Below are 18,572 nucleotides of genomic sequence, written 5' to 3' on the forward strand. Positions count from 1 at the left end.
TCAACACTAACGAACAGCTTACCTGGAATAAAGGATGACAACTCACAAACAGTTATCTAGGAATTAAAGTCTGTTTCTTTTTTTGTTTGTTTTTTACTAAAATAATTAAAAAATCACAGTATTTTAAGAAATAAAACCCACACTGGGATTTTAAGCACAATGTTTTCCTCTCTTTAAAACTTTTTTTTCCCCATTCACCATCTTGCCCAGCAGTTCTCTCTACATTTAACCACAACAATGACAGGTAGTACTGACAAATGCAGAGAATTCCCTTGGTTAATTTTGAGGTACTAGGAAACAGGTGACTGTTTTAAGCAAAGCAGTTTTTTTTTCTTCCTCAAAGCGGCTGCAGTTAAGTCTGGAAAAAGCTTACTGTATTAAAACTAGAAAAACGCACCAAAAGCTGTGCGTCAAAAAGTTGTCCCCCCTACGAGACGTCTTCTTCCACTCTCACGAAGCTTCCCCTTTCCATTAAACCGTCCAAGACTCCACCACAAATCACATTGTATAATGTGGGAGTTGTTTCCACATTCTGAAATGAATGTACTTTCCATAGTGAGGTCCGGAAGAAAGGATTCAGCGATGTAATGGAGCCACTTATTCCACCATTTAAATAACTTTAATATACACACTCACACAGGTACCAGTGCTTTGAAAATAGATCGTTCAGTCCTAAAAAGCAGCTTTGTTTCTGTCTTCTCCTTCACCCTCCCTTCCCACCCCAACCCCACCCTCCCACCCCTTCATCGATGTTCAAGTAGGGTTTGATTAAGAACCACACCAAATGCTTATTCATTTTTGGCCTCTGCAGTCTCCAGGAGAGATTTGTCAGCAGCTACCACACAGACTGCTACTGTTTCGCCCTTCAGGGAAAAGTCCATCTCCACCTCCTCATCACCTTCTCTTTCTTCTGTTAATGTTATCTTGGCGTTTTCCTCCAAGTTCTCCTTTGGATGGTCCTTCTCTCTGCTCATTTGCTTGCTGTCATTCAGAGACCTACAAAAAAGATTTACATAAAAGAGTGAATTGAACATTTTTTTCCCCCAATCAGACAGAAACTCAACACTCCTCTTTCCCCTCCATCACAAAAGCATCATAAGTTTTCCTCTTACCAGTTGCCAGGAACATGCAACTGGTCATCTCCATAGTTGGCATTTTCTTTCTATGCAATAGGCTTAGGTCATATGTTTCAAGGTCTTTTAATGATTTTGTTGTGTCTCTGACACAATTTGGTATATCCACTATGCCACCTCCATTACTTGATTGTAAATGTTAATGGCAAGGGTCATCTTATCCTTAAACCCAAAAAACGCACCCAGAGGTTTCTGGGACAGATATATCCATTGAGACTAAGAATATTAACAATAAACGGTGGTTCAGTTGGTAAGTTAGGAAAGAGGTATTAAAACCAAAAGCCTTAAGACAGAACCAACCTCTAAGAACATCAGCCATATTGATCAGATCTTACCAACTTGAGATTCTAACAACATTAGTTTACAGGGACTCCTTAAGCTAAGTTTAATCAGCTAAGAAGATATTAAACTCTCATTAATATCTACCAATAGACATTGTCCTAGCTGTCCCTTACCAAGATTTTGATCACTGAACGAATATTAAGTCTGTGTCCTATACAGATTAAGATTGTTGTGTTTTAGTGATGACTTTATTTTCAAGGATGATCTCTAAGTACTTTATAGATACGATCCAACCTACCTGGGAGGCCGGCGGAGGAAGCTGGCACTATCCCCAGAGGCAGGACATTAAAGGCACAAAGAGATGAATGACTTGCTCAAGATCACTCAATGAATGAGTCAGTCGCAGAGCCAGGAACAGAAGCCAAGTCTTCTGCCTCCCAGTCCAGCGCTCTATTAGAGAATGTCACGCTAGTGAAAGCTGAATTGACATTGGCCAGATAAAGCGCTACACTTCTAGATAGAAAAGCGATGGGATTTCATCATTTAGAAATATGGTACCTTATTGGGCTAGTAGCTAAAATGACCCTATTGAAAACCAACAGAAAACAAAATAAAACAAAAGCATTCACATTTGCTAATTTATAGTACCACAAAAACGTGTGCTGCAGATATTCATTCACAGAGGGGCCTGTGTCCCTTCTTTTTTCCTAATGCGGTCTATGGGAACCCCTAAAACACTCCCAAACAACCCTCCCACTTCATGTTAGATAATGGAATTCCTGGGAGAGCCCACTGGGTAGAGACTTACATGCCGTGTCTCAGCACATGCCTTTCCCACTCGGAGCCCTGTGCAAATGCCCGTCCACAGAACTCGCATGGAAATCGCTTTTCAGAGCAAACCCTGCCATCAGAAAACCTCATAAGATCTGTGGGAGAAAGAGAAAGGGAGGGGGAGAAAATTAATCCTTTAAAATACAAGAAAAGAAAAACAGAATCACAGATCACCAAAAGATTCCTATTAACTCTCACTGATAAAGGTTTTTAAAGATCAGTCTTGGGTTACCTTTTCTGACACTCCATCAAACTTTTCTCTCCATTAAAGAATGTCTCTTATGATTGACTTAAGAACAATCCTTGAATCGGCGACCTGCATCTTCCGTTACACACTCATCTTTGTCTCCTCTGCTAAGATGATCCTTTGTTCCTATTTTTAAGGCTTCTAATGAAGGCTTTTCTGATCACTAAGGACCAGAGTGATCCCTCCTATTCCTGAAATCCTTTTAAGGATTTGAGTTAAATGTAATATCCTTGAGGACAGGGAGTATGTCTGATGCTTTTATTTATATGTACCTTATATGGCCTACTACAAGGACTTTATAGGACTCTCTACTCTATAGGACTCACTACGAGGCTGGCTCTCAATAAACACTGGTTGACCAAATGAATAATTGATAGAGAACACAAAACACTCTTTCTCACAAATGAAAGTAATCTGAGGCTAGTCAGTCCCTGTAGGATCCTGGGCCTCAGGATCAGTTGATTGCTCCCCACCAAACAGGGCCAAAGTCTTTATGTCTATAATAAACAGCTGGGACTATTCTGCTTTCCAGTCACAATGCAAAGCTATGGCAATGCAGGAGGGATCATCTCCACATATCTGATCACTCCGTGCCTCATACACAAGATGTTACAGAAAGATGTCTCGTGCATTGAATGCCATCTGATAAAAATTCGTACAACATTAACTGGATAGGTGTTTCTCAGCTTCCTTAATCTTCAGCACAAAAAAGCTATGTGAATGGGGCCAGTTTCAACAAAAGATGAAACATTTTCTCACAAATTAAGAAGATCACCACACAAGCCATTAAAAATAATTGCACAGACTATCTTGCTTGATTCTTTTCATTGGAAATGAGACAGCACCATCTGCTCCGAGCATTAATTCCTTAGCAGGGATTATTTGGGCAAGAAATCAACAGAATGCCTTCCTGACTCCTCCCAAACTACATAATGAAAGGGGGGGGGGGGGGGAAGGGAGGAGAGAGAGACAGAGAGAGAGAGAGAGAGAGAGAGAGAGAGAGAGAGAGAGAGAGAGAGAGAGAGAGAGGAAGAGAGGATTCTGCTCGGTTTAATTTTGATCTCTTCATGTCTGGTTTCTCCACTTTAAAAAATTCAACCTAAGATCCAGCTTCGGCAGCTGGGAACTGTAGTTTATCTACAAGCGCTCTCTCTCTCTCTCTCTCTCTCTCTCTCTCTCTCTCTCTCTCTCTCCTCCCTCCCTCTCTCTCTCTCTCTCACTTGGTCTAGATAGGATCTATACATCACATGGAGACAAATGCACGATGCCTCTTAATAACTGGGTATGCATCATTAAAGGTCTAAATTGCAAAGGAGGGAAGGGTGCTGCCAACACTTCTCCTTTCCCATTATGAAACATGAAACCAGTTTACTTTTCTTTTAATACCCTCAGCTAAGTTTAATCATACAAGAATGATATTTAACACTCATCAACATCCACCAACAGTCTCTGGGCATACTGGGGGCCACTGCTTTAGCCCCTCACTACAACTCTGCTTACTGAAAACTTACCGCTAGCAAAAAGTTTGGGAGGCTGTTGTGCGTTAGCCCTTCTCCTTGGCAAGAATGTACCTAGATAGTGGAAAATTGATTCTGGGTCTGTTCAAAGGACATTCAGACAATAGAGGCTACTCTCCTTTCATTGAGCAGTGTGGGGGAAGGGATGATTTACGCTTGTAATTCCCATTAACATTACTGGAAGTTACTCATGTAAATCCTCCACCCTTTGAGGGAAGAATACATTCCTCCCCACCCCTAAGACTTTTTCTTTCTGTGTGGTTAAGGTTCATGAATGTGGACTCCATACTCTTCAGAGAGAAGCTATCGGAGACCATTAAGCTCATTCCAGTCCTATTGAGCTGGATTTATGCCATGATGCTACAGAGGAGGAAAGGAGACACAAGAGAAAGAGGGAAAAATCTGCTCAACCCTCTCCACTCCTTCACCTGACATGTTTTCCCCTTTGTTTTCTACCTTTCTGGGGTGGGTGAGTGCGGCATGAAGGACTGGAAAGGGCTACTGCCTCTCTTGTACTTTTAACCTCTAAATTCAGATGATGGGAAGTTAGAGAGATTAAAAAGTCATAACATCCAATGAGGAATAATTTATTGCCTGGAGAGAAACAGCAGGGCACACAACATCCTCAAGTGAAAGGGCCCCTTTGTAGCCACTGTCAAAAGCATACACAATAAGACAGAGCTCTAGTCACGCCTTCCAGATGGGAAGGGTTCACCATGAAGGGAGGAATACACGTGAAATGGAATTAAAAACACACACACACACACATACACACACACCTCTAACATCACAACCCACTCCCTCATGAAGGAATTTCTACTGCTTCTGCTAATAAAGGTTAAACATTTTAAATTCCCTTGTTTAGACTATGATTCTCTTAAAAACTTTTTTTTCCCCTGAAATTCAGGAGAAAAAAAAAAAGCACCGTTTTGGGAGGGGTATGAAGTAGGGAGTAAAGTTTCTGAAAAGTTAAAATACTCCACACTTTCCATTTCCCAATTAATTCTTCCTTGTTATGGGTTTTAGTACACACTGGGATTTTGGTTTGTAAGCCAGAATTGTTCTGTTAATGTCACAAAGAGGAAGAGGTAACTTTGGTTCTGAAAGGAGTTTTTAAGAAATCAGGAGAAAGGAAGGCCTACTCTTTACCCTCCCATCTTTGGTGGCTAGCGAAGGAGTAATGATGGAGAAATCCTACCCAAGAGCACCTACTGTCAAAAGGTAGGAAAAGACCAGGTCCCCAGCCCAGCTTGACAGAACTAGCTAAAGAAATCAGAAAAAAAGAAAAGATGACTGGCATGTCCCAAACTGGGCATCCTCTTATTTTCATGGTCTGGGAGAGTTCAGAAATAGGAACTCTTCCACAATACAGATAATCAACCCTACCTCTATATAAACTCACCGCACTAAACACTGGTGGCCTACTATCTTAACCATTCTTTATTTTAACTCAATATAGCTTCTCTGGTTGACCCTGCTTTATAAGGGTCTTTGGCTTTATCATGAGAACATTTTTACTTAAAAGTCTGAATAGCCCAATTAAAATATTCATGCTTATAAGCATTCTTACATGCATATATTTGCATAACTGTCTTAGCGACCAACCAACACATATGGATATACAGACAGATAGGATGGATGTGTGGGGCTCCTAAAACTACATAATCTGAGGCTGGAGCCCAGAGGTGAGAATCATTTCTGTCCTCACCTTTGCTGCTTATTTCTTCTTCCTTGTCCTCGTCATCATCACTGCTGGACATCTCCATTTTCTCCTTCATTTGCTCCAACTGATCCAAGTTAACTCGTCCAACCAGCTCAAAGTTACGGCTTACCTTGAAGAAAGAAGTCCAACATGAGCCAGACTGATGAGTCATTAGAGAAAAGATTTCAAGGTAAATCTTTTTATTTAAGGTAAATAAATGAACAATAGACAAAATAATTATGTGCTACATAAACCACCATTCAAGAGAATCACCTCCTCCCCTCAGGTCCATGTACATTCAGGGGGGGTTCTGCCCACAGATAAAAATAACAGAACTTACATTTATGTAACATTTATACCTTCACAAAATAATAGCTGATATTTTCATAGCAGTAACAATTTTTGCAAAATTCTTTTACATCATTTCATTTGAATCTCACAACCCTGTAACCTAGTTACTTACAGATATTCTTATCTCCACTATGTAGATGAGCAAATTGAGCCTCAGAGAGTTTAAATAATCTGTCCAGGGTCCTACAGTTAGTACTTCTTAGAATTAGGGTTTGAGCCTGGTTGTTCTGATTTCAGGGTTAGTACTCTGTCCACTCTACAAGACTGATTCTTAACAAATGTTACTCTGAACTTTACACTAATGCTATGAAATAGGTGGTTCAAGAATTATTGCTCCCACTTTACAGATGAAGCCTAAAAAGGGAATTTGCTTGCTCCACAGGTCACACAACTAGTAAATGTTAGAGCTAACCCAAATCTTTCTGATTCCAAGTCCAATGCTCTTTTTACCATAGTACTCTACCCCAGATACTGGGTAGCAGATTATCAAGTTGCTTGTCTGAAACACAGTATTTGAAGTATAGAAAGGCCCAACCAAGGAGGAGCCCTTCCAAGGGGGAAGAGAAAATGATTCGCTGATAATGACCATTCCTTAGTCATCAGTATCAAAGATCTTGATTTCCATGCTCCCTGTAATACAAGCCCATCTTTTAAATATTAATTGTCTCCCAATGATAATAGATGGCTATGAATCATGAAATATCATGACTTCCTAAGAATCAAAATGTTAGTTAAGCTAAAGGAAAAGGGAAGGCACATGGTGAGTGTACTCAGGGAGCAGTGTGTTGCTAATCATGGCGTGGGTTCAAAAAGTAGTCAAAGATACCACATATATGACTAGAAAGTATGGTAGGCTAACTTATGTAGTGAAAGTTAAAAAAAAACCCAACAACAGTTGAGAGTGTTGTACCAGCATCCATGAAACATCATAGGAATTAGAGGAAGGCATCTAGCATCCTCAGTAGATCCTCTGAAGAGGACTTAAAGAAAAATAGGACCCTTGGGTGGGTCATATTTGCATGGTGGCAAATGCTAATAATTCCTACTTTCAGGGAGGCTGATGATTATCTTGAGCTCAAGAGTTCTGAGTTGTAACAGGACTAAGCCAATTGGGTGTCCACACTCAGTCTGCCATCAATATGGCAAGGGGACCGTTAAGCTGGCTAAGGAGATATAAATTGGCCCAGGTTAGAAATGAGTTGGTCATAGATCCTGCGGTGATTAGGAAGTGAGATAAGGCCTGCATTCCAGCCTGAGTGAGAGAGGGAGATGAAATTTCAAAAATAAAAAAAAAGAATACAGATAAAAAAAAAAACTGCATGGCAAGAGAAAGTATGGATAGATTGCAAATGATACTAATATAAAAAGAACCTAAATGGATGAGATCACTTAAGCATGTAAAAAGTCTAAGTTAATGCCTACACCAGCCACAAAGATGTGAGGCTCCTGCAGAATATTTCTCCTATCCCCCCAACCATAAGTCACAGCAGAGGTTACTCTTCCTCTTCAGCAGTCCCATGGCTCCTTCTCATCTGTCACACACCTGTCCCTGTCTACCAAGCTAGACTCCTTCCTCTTCTAGACACCTCATAGGTCCAAGGGGAACTTAATTCTAAATCCAGAACGAAATTCCAAAGACTTTTATCACCCTAGGAATTGAGGATTATGGACCATAACTTGGATTATGCTTGATAACTACCCGCTCCAGGTTGAGATGAAAGCCTAAATTATAATTAGTTACTGTTACGCACAATACACTGGACTTATTCTAGCTAGGCCTAAGTTAATTAAACATCCAAAGACTTTTTAAAGGATTTCCCTAAAAGGGACTTAAAATTAAATAAGATATATAAGGATTAAGAATGCTCCTAGTCAGGTCATTGGCTCCTTGAGCCAATTCTCTTCAGTGACTTATTCAGCAGAAGCAGCAAGTGCCATGAGTTAATCCCCAAAGTCCACAAAGGCTAATCATAGTCCAATCCATTCTAAGTCATCATAAGAGGTACCACTGGGACCATCTGGAGTGTGAGTAATATCTAAAAGAAGATGATTTAGAGAAGACCAGAGTTGGACTGTGGTTTACCTGGAGAAGACATGAAATGAGTGCTATAATTCCAAATCAACAAACAGGTCCAAGGTCCAGTACGCAGAGACTCTTCCAGTGGGGTGAAGGGTGAGGAACAAGGAACTTATTACTCTGTAGATTTGTCAACTTAGGCTTGTTTGGAGACTATTGATATATATCTCTTATCTGTCTCTGCCCATGTTACCAAGCATATGGGACGCAGAGAATTAGGAATAGTAGGAGAAAACAAATCCTCTTCTAGAAGATATTAACGGGTTATTTGAGTTTGTTTTGATATGTTTGTTTTTCAAAACGACCCTTCCTCATTAATTCATTGTCTTTTTGCACTTTTCTAATTATGTATCTTACCCAGAATCCTATGCGTAGATTGACACATAGATCATAGGATCACAGATGTAGGCTTGGGGGGTCATCTAGTCTAATCCCCTCCTTTTATGGATGAAGGGCAGTTTAGTGACTTGCTTAAGGTCCTACAAACTCAAACCCAGGTCTTCATACTCCGGAGACACTCTCTATTTCCCTGTGTGATAACTGTTCTCCTATGGTAGGGATGGTATCAAAAACAACTACAAGGACAAACTACATGCTTCAACTGTTTCACATATAAACACAGAAGCTTTAGAGATTCTTAAATAAGAAAATCTAATTAATCAGAGTGAAGATGGACTGAAAATCACTAATTCCAAACTCTCAGCTTATGGGAGGAAGTTTCCTATCAGTTGCTAAATGCTTGTAAAGAGAAAATCAGGGAAAGGGGTAAACAACCAGTTGTTTTTATTCTATTGACCAACACTCCAATGTGAAAACAGAAAATAAAAGGCAATAAGAGGTTGGAGGACAGTAAGAAATTAGCTTTCAAGATAAACGAGGATGAAACAAATGGCCATGCAATTAAAAAGCTAGAAAATAATATAGCCTTGGGGAGAAGGAAAAGAATTATCTGGTAGAACGACAGGATAATACAGTACAGGAACTCTCCAAGTGTGGAGCCTTAAGACCCCTTTCAGGGAGTCCACAAAGTCAAATAATGATCTGAAGATGACAGACATAACCCACATAAACAAAAGCTCTTTGGGGAGTCCTCAATAATTTTTAGGTAGATAATGGGTCTAAAGACCAAAAAAACCTTGATGAGAACCATTTAAAGAATAAAAAGAATAATAAACTAGGAATAAAAAAAAATTCTAAGATCCCAAGACTAGAGCTTGAAGGGAGGTCAGAGGACAGGTAGTCCAATCCTTTCATTTTACAGAAGAGCCAAGTAAGGCCCAGGAATGTTGAAAGACACATTGAGGGCCAAATAAGCAGTAAGCATCAGAGAAAAAATGTAAATCAAGGGTTTTTTTTTCTTGTAACACTTCCTGGAGTAGAACTTCAGTATCGTGTCTCTGGCTTATAGGACTTTGGCAATTGCTAGTACTTTTATTAACCCAGTGCTTTTTGGTATATGGTTTCTTCTACCCCAACTTGGGACTAAGGAGTCCATAAAGAACATTATAAATTCACACTGGTTTAATTCTGTTTAGTCACAATTTAACCAAAATGCATTTATACCAAATACCTGAAAATAAATGTTTGTGTGCACATATTTGTGTGTGTAGTTATGTAGGTGTGTATGTATGTGTATATATATATATATATATACATATGTATATATATACACATATGTATGTGATATATATACACATACATACACACACATCTGTAGAGATTAAAAACAGTATGTATTGCCCTGCTAGAAGAAAGCCAGAAATTGGCTCCTCTCCTGGTCCTATATAATTGCTATCTTTGAAGCAGTTGAAGAATGCAGGTTTTTTATTGAAAGGTAACTTGACATTGATAAGAAAAAAGTCCCTATATATACCAAAAGACTGTCAGCAGCACTTTTTGTGATCATAAAGAATTGGAAACAAGGTAGATGCTCATTAATTGGGTAACGGCTAAACAAATTGTGCTACGTGCTATAAGAAATGATATGTGTAATGAATACAGAGAAACGCTGAAAGATCTCTATGAACTGATGCAGATTAAAGTAAGCAGAGCTAAGAAAACAATATATACAGTGATTATAACAATGTATATGAAATCAACAACCACATTCCAAAAAAATCAAAAGTCAATGTACCAAAATAATGATAATCAAGCATGACTCAAATGACAGATATAGGAGAACACCCTTCCTCTGAAGGGGATGGTCTGGTCCAATCTTATCATTTTACATGAGAGGAAACTGAGGCCCCAAGACACTAAATGATAAACGTTACATGGCTGGTGAGTGGCAAAGTTGAGACTAGAACCCACTTTTTCTGACTCCTGGTCCAACATTCTTTACTCTATTACCATGTATTGAAAATTAAGTTCTCATGGGAGTTCTCACCCCAACTTACCCCTTGGGAGAGATGGGAGGGCCACAGGCATTATACACTGCATATGGTTTTAGACTTTTGTCCTTATTTCATTCTAAAAAATACTATTTGCTAAATGGGATGGCTCTCTAGGAGGGGAGGGGGAAAAGGAAGAGATACTACGGATCTATGTATGTATGATATAAGATGTAATGAGGTAAGAAGCAGCAGACATCAATAAAAACTTATCTGAAACAAAAAGTAAAGATAATCTGAATTCAGAATATTAAGGACGAAAGAGTGAGTGATAAAAGAGACATATTTAGAGCACGTCACAATGGAAATCACAAACCGGGCAAGTTTAAGCTGGATGTAAGAAAGCAAACATTTCCTGCCAATGCAAGTTGGGTACAAGTGGAATGGGTTTCCTTAGAAGGCAGGATGTCCCCTCCTGCCTGTGATTTTCACTCTTCACTTGTCACATAAGTATTAAAGGGAATTAATTCTTTATCAGGAATGGGTTGGCCTAGATGAGGATGGCTAGTAAGGGACTTTCTAGATTAAAAAAAGTAATTCTGTGACAAAGGCCTCCAGAATCATTTAACCACTTTTAACCAATCATTTTATACAGACAGAGGACCAGACTGGATTTAATAACTTAAATACCTAAGGACACATAAACAGTAACGTGGCTGCAATCTGAACCCAAATCAAATGACTTGAAATAGACTGTGTTTTCCACTACACTATTCTAATTCTCATTGAAGGTAAAATAGCACCTTTTCATAATCTAGGTAAATTTTAATTTAATCAAATTCTCACTGGTCTGGTGTTTGTGGAAGTCACCTAACCAACCTTAGCAGTGAAGTCAAGCCTTCTAGGTTTGAGAGGTATTTACAGTTAACTATCACTAAGGTGTACAGGCTTAGGGTGTGTATGAACAGGAATTGCTAAGCTCGCTGTGGCACATGGAAGAATTCCCATATGGCAAGTCATTCTGTGCAAAAATCCCATGAGAACTTCATTTTCAATGCGTGGTATAGAGAAAGGAGTCAGAAAAAGTGGGCTCTAGTCTTGGCTTCGCCACTCACCAGCCGTATAACCTTTGTCATTTAACGCATTTAGGCCTCAGTTTCCTCGCATGTAAAGTGATAAGACAGGACTAGACAATCCCCTCCAGAGACCGCTGGCATTCTGTGAAATACTGTCAATGAAATATGCATCTTTGGATCCTACGAGGAAACCAAACACATCTTCAGTTGTAACAAGTGTCCTGCCAATATTAAAATGCCTCTCACTGGCACAAGTTAGGCATTGGCATACTGGTACCAAGAAACTGCAAGCTGCAATGTTAAGCACTTTAGATTCAGAGTTCTTCTGTTAAAACCCCTGTAACATATATATTGTGACAAAAGGCTGCCAACTCCATCTTGGAGTCACCAAATACCGCAAGTGACCGTATACAAAATACACTCAATGGCTTAACGGGTCGACAAGATGGCATGTGGAGATGAAGGAAAAAACTGACTGAAGGCTCCGTCAGAGCAATCTTTTTTTTTTTCTTCTGCATCAGCATTTGTCGATTATTAAAGATGCACACTGGCAGGAAAATTTTAAATTTCTAAGAATATCATTCTGCTTGTACAGCAGGAGGTTTTTGAACAAGGTTCTTTTGTAATCAGAATAATATGAATGGGTGAAGCTCTATGCACTGTGGGATTACATATGGAAGGACATATCTGTAGGGAAAGGAATCATGAATTCTGAGGTAACCACACCTCTACTTGTTTTTTGTGAAGATGCTGAACAGGTGATGACCAATATGGTCCCTTCCACAAGGCACAAAGTGTCTTCCCTGACTCTCCCAGGTGTTCTGCTTCCTTCTTCTCCCTAAAATGATGTTGCATTTACTTTGTATGCTTTTTTGTATTTGTTTATCTATAGACATGTTGCTTTCTCGTAGGGGATGAGGGTAGAGGGGAGGTGTCATTTTTGTTTTTGTATGACCAACACCTAAGAGACTGATAAGAACATAACACCTGCTCATAATTCTCACTGAATTGAATTAGATGGAACCATTATAAACTTGCAAAGTCCTACAGGAGATGAAGGATAGTGAAGTATTTGTTTTATTGGCTGAAAATGCAAACAACATGAAAAGAGCGTGGGAGATCAAAAAGGACAAACAACCACATTGCATATACTATATTCCCTTGGCCTAAACCAGCATTTTACCAGCATCATGAAACTGGACACTTTCCAGCATTCTACAGAAGAGAAAAAGAGGTAACGAAACCTGCTCAAGTCAATACTATCAGCTGATACTCATATGATACTTTCAAGTTTGCTAAGTCCTTTGATCCTTTGATCCTTGCAACAACTCAAGAAGGCAGATATTTTTATTATTAACCCCATTTTACAGATGGGGAAACTGAGGCTGAGAGAGCTGAGTCACTTGTTCAGGGTCACAGAGCTAGTAAATATGTAAGGTAGGGTTTGAACTCAGATCTTCCTCATTCTTAAATTCAGCACTCTACCCATTCTACACTGCTGTCTTCAAGAAGAATGTAAAACATTTGAATAACATTAATACTAGATGGGGTGTAGTGTAATGTATTTAAAAACAAAAACCACTACATTCAAGAAACAACAATGATGGTCTTCTGAGTTCAATTTCAGAATTCTTTAATGATTTTTAAAGTTAATGTCTGCTTCAATCACTGTGTCCTAATCAATAACCCGTCAGTCATGCCTTCTCACATGGGCTAGGGAAAGACTGGGCAGCTAGGTGGTACAATAGGGAGAGCACCAGGCCTGGGATCAGGGAGACCTGAGTTGAAATCCAGCTTCAGAAACTTACTAGTCTTGGGCAAGTCACTTATCTTCTCTGTCTCACTTTCCTCATCTGTAAAATGAGCTGGAGAAGAAAATAGCAAAACACTCCAGTATCTTTGCCAAGAAAATCCGAAATGGAGTCATGAAGAAGCAGATACCATTGAAATGACTGTACAGGAAAAAAATCTACTGTTCTTGAGAATTGGAGAGTATCATTGGTTAAAAGCACAGAAGAAAGTAAAATGAAAGACTTTATTAAGAAACAAGGAGAAATTTAGAGTCAGTTCATGCTGCTGTACATCTTTCAGATCCAAATTTTTCTATTCAAGATCAGAACGTAGGTGACAAAAAAGAACTGTAGAATTTGACTTGGGAAGGGCTGGGAGGAGAGGAAAAAGATATTTCCATGGCTTCAAATTTCCTGGAAATTTTGTCTCTATGTTATATAAATACTGCCAATGTGGCAGCAGCAACTGATTTCAATTTCATTTCCTTTTTCTGACCCTGCTAAGCTTTTGGTAGGAATGTTAATGAATAGTAAAGTGACAGAAGGTCAGGTAGCCCAACAGAGAAACAGGACTATCAAGAGGCCTGGATAATTTACTCACTGAATAATCAGACTCTGTATAATTGAGAGCTGCCCTTCATTATCATTTGCCCTAAGAGAAAAGGTTCATGGTTCCTATACTATACAATTTTTTCACCTGAAAATGGGGGTAATTATAACTATCCTTTCTCTAGTTTACCTTGTAAGGTTTAACAAGGTAAGAAAAACACTTTCTATTTTCTAAGAGAAAGGCACACTGGTGTTTAACAGCCTTTTAAAAAATCATCACTATTATTATTCTTATATGCAGACTAGAACCATATTCATTTATATCTTCAAAAGCATAACCAAGGTTATAGACTTCCCAGGAGCACTTCAGTTGACTACATTAAATATCCAGTCCTGCTCAAGGATAGTCCTCGAAAAAAATTAAATTCTAAGGATATTTCAGGACTGCAGGATTTTAAGCTAGAAGGGATCATTCAACTTCTTCATTTTACAGATGAGAAGATTGACACCCAGAGAGGGGAAGGAATTTGCCCAAGTTCACACAGCTAGTAAGTAAGGTACCTGTCATTGTCCACAGAGTCTATAAGGGACAAAGGGTTCCAAAGGCATAAGAGGCTATTTAGGGAGGGAACCTGAGGCTCCCTTCAACTCTTTTCCTTTGCAATTTCTATTGATTTTTTAAAGTCCAGCTCACATTCCAGCTCCTCCAAAAAACTCTTTCCTAATCCTGTCTAGCTCAGGAGTAGTTTCCACCTTGGACCTCACATAGCACCTTATTTTAAGGATGGACAGAGATGACACTGTAGTTTCATTGATTTAAGAAACTTTTAGAAGATAGAACTCTCTCTAGTAATGCAAGTCTGCCTCTTTCTAGTCTTACACATTTACCTGTGGGCACTAAGGTGTTAAGTGACTTGTCTGGCGTTGTACAGTAAGTATATGTCGGGGTTGAGCACAGAAGCCAGGCCTTTCTAGCTCCAAAGGCAGTTTTTTGTGTCCTGCATCACAATACCTTTCAAGCACTTCATTATCATTTGGTGGAGTCTAAGTTCCCCAGGGAAGGGACTGTTTTACCTAAAGCAGGGGTGGGGAGTCTGTGGCCTTCTAGGTCCTTAAGTGTGGCCTTCTGACTGAATCCAAATTTTACAGAACAAAGCCTGCAGGTTCCCCACCCCTGACTAAACTTTTTATCTCCCTTAGCTGTAAAGCTTAACGAATGTTTACTGAATGAATGAGCAAGGAACCACACTTGCAGTCTGTACTGAGAAGTTTGGTGTACCACTGATGCAACAGAGCAGTTTCTGATTGCAGTACCTATCCCCAGAACTCATTTGCATATCTGATGTTCTCTGGGCTTCTATCACATTAGTAGGTAACCACATTAATCTGTATCACTGGGGATTAGCAGAGTCACACATTTCCAACAATACATTTAGAAAGGCCCTAAATCTGTCACTATTGATTTCTCAGCGACTGGTTTCAGTTTTGAGTATTACAAGATGGAGAAAAACCTTAAAGTTCCCCCTTCAAGTAGAACGCACTGACGTCTGGTCTGGTTTCCATCTTTTTCTCTTCACTATTACAGTTGGTTTCAGGGGAGAAATAAGCAGGGGAGAAGTTCTGTTTTTTCTTTGTCCAATTCCATAGCCATGTGTGAGAGATTGGGTGCCACGTGGCAGGCGTCAGAGTAGGTAAGTAAGCAAGACGTGCCCAGCTGAACGTAGTATGGGCGTGAAAAGATGCTAAGAGCTTGGCTACATCAGAAGGAATATTCAAGGATATATGGTGTTAGGGAGTGAAGGATGAGCAACGGGCTGTTGCTAATCAACAGTTATTAGCATTCATAAACATCTGGGAAATGAAGAAAATTCCCTCTCGTACAACTTCAAATTTTCACATATATTGGAAAACATGAATCTTAACTCATTTTGAATTCAAATGTTTGCTGAGTGCCTACTACATGTAAGGTACAAAAGCTGCCCCAAAGCACGAAGTAAATAATGCTCCACTTTCTCCCAACAGGTGCAACTTCAATCCTTACAGGAGAATTGTTGGGGCTAGTGGTGTGTGTTTTTCTTCATTTTAATCACACTTTCACCTATATGGATAAAGGAAATGAGAAACTCTGTCCAAAGGGCATAGCACTGGGGCAGAGAACCTGTGACCCTGAGATCACATGTGGCCCTCTAGGTCCTCAAGTGTGGCCTTTGATTGAATTGACAGATTTGCTCTATGAAGTCTGGATTCAGTTGAAGGGTGCACTTGAGGACATAAAGGGCCACATGTGGCCTCAAGGTCACAGGATCTCCACCTCTGGTTTAGCATACTGTAGGCAAGGAATTGCCTTGTAGATGGAATAACTTTTTGAATTGTTAGAGTTTTCTACTTAAGTTTTTAAAAAAATTTTCTTTTTCTTCATAAGCCAAATGTAAGCCAGGTAGCCAAGTACCTTCAACAGTATGTGAAAAATAAGGTGCTAGACATTCTACGGGAGGCCAGCTTAACGCACAGTGGGGCAAGGACTCGGTGGGACCCTGTCCACAATCAGTTAAGTTTGAGAAGTAGTTTTAATCACAGTTCTCTTCCTTCTATTATTTACTTTCGCAAGCTGCTATTTTACAATTGGTCTTTGTGTGTGCGTATATGTATGTATGCATACTTGTATATATGTATGTATATGCATGCATGTATTACTCAGCTCTATCACTAACAGATATTCAGACACATGCAATTATTTTTAAAAATCCATTCAGTCCACCATCTCTCTATGTCGTAAGCATGACTCAATGACTCTCGCCCCCAATCCCAGTCACAAGGAGTGTAAAAACAGTGAGGGGAAAAATCTCCCAGGAATGTACCTTATGTTCATCGCGAAGGTGGCCATCCAGCTCCTCCGTGTGTTTGGTCTCGTAGTAGCAGAGTTGGCATTTGTAAGGTTTTAGTTCATTGTGCTTCTCAATGTGCTGTTGCAAGCTCTCATCGCTGGAGCAGGTGAAGGTACACTTATCACAGCGGAAAACTACTCCCTGCAAGTATTTTGACAGTTTGGAACGGCACACTTCAATGGGAACAACTCGCTCTTCTGCAGAAACAAAGTAGGGGGAAAAGATGGAAATTTTTACTTAAGAGAAAGTAGATGTTTCTTAAAAACAACAACAACTAAGGAAAAATACAAGAAGCCCTTACTCTGTGGGTGTATGGGAATACAACATACCCCCGCATCCCTATATCCTTAAAACCGCTAACTTTCTCTCTAAATATTCCACAGAGCTTACATCTTGGCTGGAAAATCTCAACCTTATGAGACAGAATCGATACAATTTCATAACTAAATACCTGTAGATGTCTTTGTTTAAAAAGCTTCTTTTCCTAATAAGTTTTGGTTTGAGTCACCAATGCAAGATGCTAATCTTTTGTACATTTATCAGCAAAAACCATAAAAAACTCACATTACTAGATTTCAATAAGTGTAATGATCTATGGGGCTGCATTTGAAGTTTTGCCTATATATGTAGTTGTCAATTATCGTAAAAATTTCTAAATAATTGGTTTTGATAAGCTCACTAACAACGATGAAGTATCATCGCTTGTAAATGGTATTCATTTGGTTTAATCTCAATGTCTACTTGTGTAACAATGGGGACTCAAGACTTTGGAAGCAATATGTACGTATACATATATACATAGTATATATGAAAGGTGTGGAAATGGTGATATATACATATATATGTATCATTCAATTTTTTTTTTGTTTGTACCTGTAATTTCATCAGTGTGGTCCTTTCTAGTATGGAAACTGAAACTCAGCTGTAACTTGTCCTCATTTCAGACTGGACAAAGTCAATTTCAGTTCAACAAGTAACTAAGTATCTCCTGTGTCCTGCACGCTGGCAACATAAAAAGTCTTTCTGCCCTCAAAGGGCTTATATTCTACTAGCATTTTAGAAAGGTGCCTATGGCAAAAAGTTAATTAGAAGTTAAATGACTGACTTGTGGTCACAGAGCCAACACAACTCAGGTCTTCCTGACTCCAGGCCCAGCACTCTATCTATTGAGCCATCTGGCTGGCTAATCAAAAGTCATCCTAGCAGGTTGGGTGTGACAGGGTTCTATGAGTGAAACTTCACTCTCCATGACTACTGCTCTCTCTGAGATAGATTCAGATTAACTGTCCCTTCTCTGATTGACCAGTTATGTCCTGACTGAGAAACGAAAAAGCCTTGAATACTTTATTGAGTAATATGCAACATCCAACTAAGTATATCCCTGATAAAATGGTTGCAAATAAATACTTAGAATGTGTGTGTGGAAATATGTGTGGGAGAATCTTCATTTGATTGCCTTCTGACAATCTGTAATCTGATTGTCAAAAATTTGAAAAAAAAAGTGGGGGCATTTGGGTGGGTTTCCCTGTTAACATACCAAATGCTATAAATCTAGAGATGAATGTGCCTTGTTGATTTTTCACTCCCTAACCCTTGTGTTTAACTGTTCAAATTAAATTTCACACCAGTCTGCCTAAAGTGTTAGCACACAAGCCAGATATCCATAACTGGGATAAAATTAAAATCTGTGCTATTTATGTAAGGCTCAAATATAGCACAAGTTTTCCTGCTGTGTCTGGATTTTAGAAGTAGATGAAAGTTTACAAATGGACTCAGAAAACATATATTTACATGATTTAGGA

The 18,572-nt window shown here is 39.3% G+C and overlaps 1 protein-coding gene across 8 annotated transcripts in view; it reads right to left on the reverse strand.

Moving 5' to 3' along the window:
- Positions 1–740: 740 nt before the first annotated feature.
- The window catches only part of ZNF462 (zinc finger protein 462), a 151,794-nt gene continuing 133,962 nt past the window's right edge, over positions 741–18,572 (reverse strand). For 7 of the 8 annotated variants that reach the window (XM_072655307.1, XM_072655290.1, XM_072655283.1 and 4 more), the window contains 4 exons: positions 16,744–16,967; positions 5,719–5,842; positions 2,224–2,341; positions 741–996 (listed from right to left, as the gene is read on the reverse strand). In XM_072655307.1, the coding sequence (XP_072511408.1) occupies positions 789–996; positions 2,224–2,341; positions 5,719–5,842; positions 16,744–16,967 (674 nt within the window). In that variant the 3' untranslated portion in view covers positions 741–788. Of the gene's footprint in view, positions 997–1,713; positions 1,866–2,223; positions 2,342–5,718; positions 5,843–16,743; positions 16,968–18,572 lie in introns of all 8 variants that reach the window. The other variant, XR_011977253.1, reaches the window with a different exon arrangement.

Source organism: Notamacropus eugenii, chromosome 1 (genome assembly GCF_028372415.1).
Source record: "Notamacropus eugenii isolate mMacEug1 chromosome 1, mMacEug1.pri_v2, whole genome shotgun sequence".
NCBI classification, from domain to species: Eukaryota; Metazoa; Chordata; class Mammalia; order Diprotodontia; family Macropodidae; genus Notamacropus; species Notamacropus eugenii.